This window comes from Zingiber officinale, chromosome 3B, assembly GCF_018446385.1.
Source record: "Zingiber officinale cultivar Zhangliang chromosome 3B, Zo_v1.1, whole genome shotgun sequence".
Classification (NCBI taxonomy): Eukaryota; Viridiplantae; Streptophyta; class Magnoliopsida; order Zingiberales; family Zingiberaceae; genus Zingiber; species Zingiber officinale.
This window is the reverse complement of record NC_055991.1, coordinates 78,591,240-78,597,994: the sequence shown is the minus strand read 5'-3', so window position 1 is coordinate 78,597,994 and position 6,755 is coordinate 78,591,240. Positions and strand designations below refer to the sequence as shown.

The 6,755-nt window shown below is 47.5% G+C and overlaps 1 protein-coding gene across 1 annotated transcript; it reads right to left on the bottom strand.

Moving 5' to 3' along the window:
* Positions 1–5,294: 5,294 nt before the first annotated feature.
* On the bottom strand, positions 5,295–6,480 carry LOC121968381 (EID1-like F-box protein 3). The gene has a single exon (XM_042518785.1). It carries the CDS (start codon positions 6,306–6,308, stop codon positions 5,391–5,393), a length of 918 nt encoding a protein of 305 aa, XP_042374719.1. The 5' UTR covers positions 6,309–6,480; the 3' UTR covers positions 5,295–5,390.
* Positions 6,481–6,755: the final 275 nt, after the last annotated feature.

The following is a 6,755-nucleotide window of genomic DNA, read 5'->3' as shown; positions in this document are numbered from 1 at the left end:
GTAGTTTTTGGTATGATCAACCAAGTCAGGTTAGGCTCTATTGATTTTTAACCCTGTGTCTAAGTGTGCAGGAACTAGCGAGAAGGGCAACACAAAAGAGAACCGATGAGTTTGGTGCGTCTGAGGGACGAGGTGCTACGGAAGAGTACGCGAGCGGACGAGAAGGAGACGCGCAACGGTTCTGAGAGACGAGAAGCAAGAAGATTGCTCGAATGCCAGAAGTTGAGTTCGGGTGAGTCCTATTCCAGATGGCCGAGATCACCCAAGCGAGCGGGGCTGGAGTAGAAGACCCGGACCAAGGCGAGCGAAATCGGAGCGGAAGACCGGGACCAAAAGTCAACATAAGGTTGACTTTCTTGGTCCGAGCTCCCGGACTCGCCGGACTCTGGGCACCTAGAACCCTTTCGGGCGCCCGGACCCGGATTATTATCCAGATCATGTTTGACGTAATCCATTGTGACAGGGATAAAGTTTTATCCCATTCCAGGTACCTGAAATCCTTCCAGGCACTTCGACTAGGGCTATAAATACAGTCTTGGTTCCAGAAGCTAAAACAGAACACTTGTAAACAACTTTTCTCTGTTCTAACCTTTCTTTCGTTATTTTACTGTCCACTGGCTATCCCGACGATGGGGACATCTTACCCTCCCCTCCTTCTCCTAGTCTCCAGCTCGAAGTCTTCCTTTAGTCCACCTCCAAGCCAACTCATCGGTAGTCCATCGCCACCACTTCTAGATGGGATCAAATTTCACACCGTCTGTGGGAAGTTCGCTTGATCTGAAATGTGAAGATGGAAAACGTCAAAAAATCACCATGATTCACCATGCTGTTGGGACCTTTGACATCAGATAGAGGGGGGGGGGGGGGGGGAATAGAAGGTCACCTTCTATGTTCGCTTCCTACACTTATTAGCTCAGCGGAAATACAAAATAACAAGTATAAAATGAAAGGTAAACTTGGAAGATAATAACAAGAAGAACAAAACCTAATGACATGTTTCATTTAATGTGGTTAAGAGATGATGCTCCTACTTCACGGCTGTTCGTAAGTTGAACGATCCGTATTCGTCAGTGGATGATTCCTAGGCAAACTCCGGCTAGCACGATCCTCCTTTTCAATGAAAAAAACCTTGCCACAAACTCGATCACACTTAGATTGCACTTGAAGGCTCAGGAGTCTCTAATTAAGGGTTAGCGACCTCTAATTTTGTTACCAAGGTTAGCCACCCCAAGCTCCATTAAATAGAGCTTGGGAAAATTAGGAAACTGATTTTACCATTACTAGTCGACCAATCCTTGCATCAGTCGACTAGTGCTAGTCAATGACACTCTATAGAATTCGTGATTCTACCAACGACTTTTTACTAGTCGACTGGCTACAGTATAGTCGATTGGGTCAATATATCAATCGACTGGCTACCATACAGTCAACTGGCTATAGTACCAGTAGACTGATTTTCACATCCGTCAGCTGTAGAAACATTCTATGCCCTGTCTCAATCGACTGGTAAAACCTTAAACCTAGGGTTTTATCCCAAGTATAATCTCTCATGCACTTGTCCTCGCCCACACAACCTCGACCTTACCTTCTAGCCATCTTCCATCAGTCTCGCATCCCTCGGATGCTTCCCCATCCTTTACGTCTTACCTTAAAGATGCTTCCTTTAGCCATGTTCTTGTTGTCGGATCTTCTCATGACCTTGCCTTCTAGCCTTCTCCCTCTGCCTTGCATCCCTTAGATGTTTTCCCATTCTTCACGACTTACTTTCAAGAGTTTCCTTCAGCCTTGGTCTTCATCTTTGTCAAACCACACTTGGACTTATGTTGCCAAACTCACCCTTGGACTTTACTTTTGTCAAGATCTCACTTGGACTTTCCTTGTTTTACCTGCATCATGTATACTCATAAGCACATATCAAATACAACAATAAACCTAACTTAAACCTTTGCCCAAACATCAAAACCTAGGGTCACACCGATTACTCCAACACATGCTCTTAGAGGATTTCAACAAACACATTGCCGCCACAGTGTAGAATGAAAAATAAAATTTCTTTGGCATCATTCTCGGTCAATTGGGGCACACGAAGCTTACAAGTCTTCGTCCTGACCAGACCCTTATTCTCCAGATCTACATACTACGCCAAATTTGATCACATTTAGAAGCAGTGGCGATAGACTACCTGTGAGTTGGCTTGGAGGTGGACTGGGGGAAAACTTCGAGCTGAAGACCAAGAGAAGGAGGGGGGAGGTAAGAGACTCTCAACAAGCATACATTTATCTTTATTTTATTCTCCTGCATTATTCATCTTCTTCATTCTTGGCATCACTGAAAACTAACTTGAGTGTCAGAGGAGACAATCAGGGTAGCCCAATCTCCATTCTAACCCCTCTTTCACTCTTTTACTCTCCACGGGCTCTTCCGACGATGAGGACATCTCCTCATCTCTAGCTCAAAGTCTTCCTCTAGTCCACCTCCAAGCCAACTCACCGATAGTCCATTGCCACCGCTTCTCAATGGAATACGTGAGTTTAAATTCAAATTCTAATTCTAATTAGTAATAGTTTTTTTATATCCTTATCAACAAATTAATACTAACTAGCACTCTTCTCTCTTCTCTAATTCTTTTCCTATAATAGAGTCCCCCGGGCTATGATACTACGATAGGATATCTAGATTATCATCCAGATATCCATAGTTTGACCTCTAGTTATGACGTATTTATAAGATTTTTTCCTCTAAATAAGGGGTGGAACTAAAGGATGCTGGGCTTTTGGACTGGTCGCCATGTGCACTTTTCGATTTACCTTGATGATCGATGGAAAACTTACATGGGGTCAGACCGGTCACCCCTATGAATAGTCAATAGAGTTAACTGGAATTATCATTTTTTTTCTTTTCTTATAGTGCAATGATAAGCGCATTTAGTTATCTCCGAGACATCCGTAGTTTGATTCTCAACTACGATATATTTATAAGAATTTTTTCTCCAAATGAGACTTACAATTAAGATATGTTAAATTTTTAGATGATTAATCATAAATATTTTCAGATTTATTTTGATAATTAATAAAAAAAATTCATAGAATTTGACTAAGTATCCCGGATTCAACGATATTGAAGTTGATTAATTATTATTATTTTCTTTATCATTGCTTTATCGTAAAAAAACGAAAAAATAGCATAGCTCATTTACCAACAACTTCCTCACAAAATATCCAATGATGTGAGACTTATCTACCAAACTACTTTTCCAAAAAGCAACCCACAATTCTTATCGTTTCATTGGCTAAGTCCCCATTCCAACTCTACCTAACAAGTTAAATTATCCAAATAAGCAGCATCTTTTTGTTAAAGTTAAAGAAAAAAAAAAGGTTGCACAAGAAGAACCCACTTTTGTTCCACTGATGTAAATGGAAATTTTCATAAACAAATTTGATATTTAATTTAATAAAAATTATTTATATTCATTTAATACATATAAAATTAATTAAATAAAAAAATTTAACTAATTTATTAATATTCATAAACATAAATTATCAATAAACTATTTATTCAATAACCAATCAAATAAATTTAAAAAAATAAAATTTTTAAACAATTAAATAAATTAAAGTTTTGATAATATTTAAACAAACGAAATTCAAGTCAAGTTAAAACTAAATTAAGCTTGTAAAAAAACCAAAACTATCATTTTTGATTCGTTTGAAACTGATTCAACTTGATCATTTTATTAAATAAATTTTAACACAACAACACTTATTTACAATCCTACTCTTCATTTAAGATGATTTACATTTATATTTGATACGGTGAAGAGATAAGGGGGAAGGACATTTTGGACATTTGATATCAATTAGGTTTGAATTTTAAGTAAAAGCACTGTTCACTCCGAGAGGCAGGGGGCTGGTTCGCGTTTTTGGTCCGCCGCCAGGAGGACCTTCTTCCTCCTTCCTCGCCGGTGCCCGGCCTACACCCCAGCACCGCCACCAGGAGGAAGGAGCTGGTTGGTGTTTCTCCATCGCCGCCAAGTTTAGGAGCAGGGCCTTCGTGTTCTGGTCTAGCCGTCACCTGTTGGAACAGTCGTCGTCGCCTCTGCCCAAGGCCACCGGTACACAGGCAGCTCATGGCCCTCTGGGTCGCTCCAGGTCAACGCCACCGCCACCATCCTCCCACGCCAACGCCACTACCTCCTCTTCACGCCGTAGCCGTCACGACCTTCTCATTCATTGCCTGTGATCCATAGCTCCCTTTCCCTCTTTCTCTCCTTACCCGCTCGTCGGCAGCCAGCCCGAGTGTCGTCCCTAGCGTTAAGGTCGCCACCCCCAACCCCCTGACCCGCGCCCAGCGTTCGCCGCCGTCCCATCCAGCGGTCGTCGATGCTTCCCGTCGCCGCTGCTACCGCCGTTGCTAGCACCTCCGGCGACCACCGCCGTCGTCGCCTCCAGCGATTGCCACATCCACCTACAACAACCGCCCTCACCACCTTCAGCAGCAGTCGTCGCGCCTCATCCACGGTCTTCGTCCTCCGGCCAACCGTCGCCAGTTCTTAGCCTCCACAGTATTTATCTGCTTTGGCCTGCGAGTCGATAATGTGTTAGGCCTTCGTGTCGTTATTCCGGCTTTCGAGCCACCAAGTGTTTCGGCCTGCGCGCCACTGTGGTGTGTTCGATCTGCGTGCATATATCATATCCCGACATACGTGCCGACGTCATCTCTCGGGCGGCGTGATGCTATTGTCTCTCAGCCGACATGTTGTTTGCCGGATCCATGTCACGCTCGGCTCCTAGCAGTCAGATCCAGCTCCTCAGTTGGCACATTCATCTCTCTTTCAGGGTCGCGACGACTCGAGCAGCAGCACGATCAGCTCACCGATCCATCTGAGGACGTCCCCTGGGTCCAGGGTACGTCATTGTACTCATCTTATATTTATTTAGTTGTTCTACCATTATTCGACTGCTTATATATTCGTGGGACCTGCCTCGAGCATTGGAGTACCAGGGACCGGGGCACCCCGGTCGTTGGCTACAAGTATTGCCGACTAGAGGACCTCTGACGACTTGGTCAACACATAGGATAACTCACCATCCGGGCCATAGAGATGCGATCAACAATCCAAATACGTCACACCGACAGTTCCGTCTTTTCATATTCCCGACGGGAATAATATTTCAAATAGGTTTCTTTATTTAATTAAATATTGTTTAAGTAAAACTAAGAATTCTAATAAGCAAAATACTAACAAAAAAAAAAAAAAAAAAAAAAAAAAAAAAAAAAAAAAAAAAAAGGAGGAAAACAGTTCTTCACATTAACTCGCTTGTCAGTGAAGGTGAGGGAGGAGCAAACAGAGCATAACAGAGAGAGTACAGGGCAATGAACGCAGAGCATGCTCAGAATTGGACTCTCCCTTCGTCGCCTTCCTCTTCTTCTTGAAGTTTATCGTCCTCGCCGGAGGAGGAGGAGGAGCTGTAGTGGTCGCCGGAGGAGGAAGAGGAGGACAAATGAACCAGCCAGCAATAACCGTGGAGGTGGCCGTGGACGCAGACGAAGTACTCCAAGCTGCCGTGGTGGGCGCCCAGCCTCCGCGAAGCGCTTCTCGGAACCAGCCCCGCCGCCGTCATGCTCCACACCCGGGCGCCGCAGTAGGGGCAGCGAGTCCGCGCCTCCAGCTCCGCCCGCTTCCCGATCAACCACGCTCTGGTCCGCGACCGCACGAACCCCCGGAACACCCCCCTGTACGCGCCCAGATCCTCTCCCCCGCCGGTGGAGGCCGCGTGCTCGCACGTGTCGCTGACGTAGAGCAGGTCGCCCCAGCACCGGCGCGGGAGGAAGCTCCTCCCCGACGTCTTTGAGAACCGCGACTCCGCCACGAAGTGCCCTTTCGCCGGCCGCTCGACCGGCGCGAAGAACCGCGTGGCGGCCGCGCACCCGCAGCAGAAGAACAGCAGCTTGGCCAGCGCGTGCCACCCGCCGCCCAGCCTCCCCGCCGGCGCCGCCCCTCCCGCCGTCAGCGCCGCCACCATCCGCGGCGCCCGCGCCACGCACAGCTCCCGGAACAGCACCCGCCTGGCCACCGCCCGCAGCCGCCTGCTCACGCAGGCCGCCAAGCAGATCAACCGCGGCTCCCAGTTGATGCTCCGGAACACCAGGAACAACACTGTCTCGTCCATGATGCCCGTGTTCCCGTCGCCGGCGCCGGCGCCGCCGCTCGCCGCTCTCCAAGAATCGCAACTCCGACGCTTACCGCAACTCTCCATCACCGCCGCATTGCTTCGATGCGGTTCCACCCCTGCAATTAATCCAATCATCGACAACGACGACGAGGAGAAAGGTTGGCTTTGGCCGGTCCGGCCGTTGAAATTCGTACACGCGACGACGCTTGTTCGCTCCAAATTGGCTCAGCCGTCATTCTATATAGGCTCCTAATCACGAGCCGACCGGTTCTATTTGTCGGCCCGCGGAAATCGGCCCGGTTCAAACGCGAGTGAGGACGCGTGTCGGCTCGACGTTCCAGCTAGGCCTTCGTCAGTCTTGCGATCCAATGCCTGTCCGACACGTGCCCCATTCGTGCCGTCACGGACGCGTGTCGTGATCGAAAACAGCATCGATTCCTAATAGACACGGGGTCTTTAAGATGGGGAAAGCTTGGGGGACACGTGGGGCCCGCGGCGGCTGCTCAGATATAGATCCGCGGTGGGGCCGGGTAAATATCTGCGGAGGACGTGACGTCTCCCAGTTCCGTGGTGAACACGTGT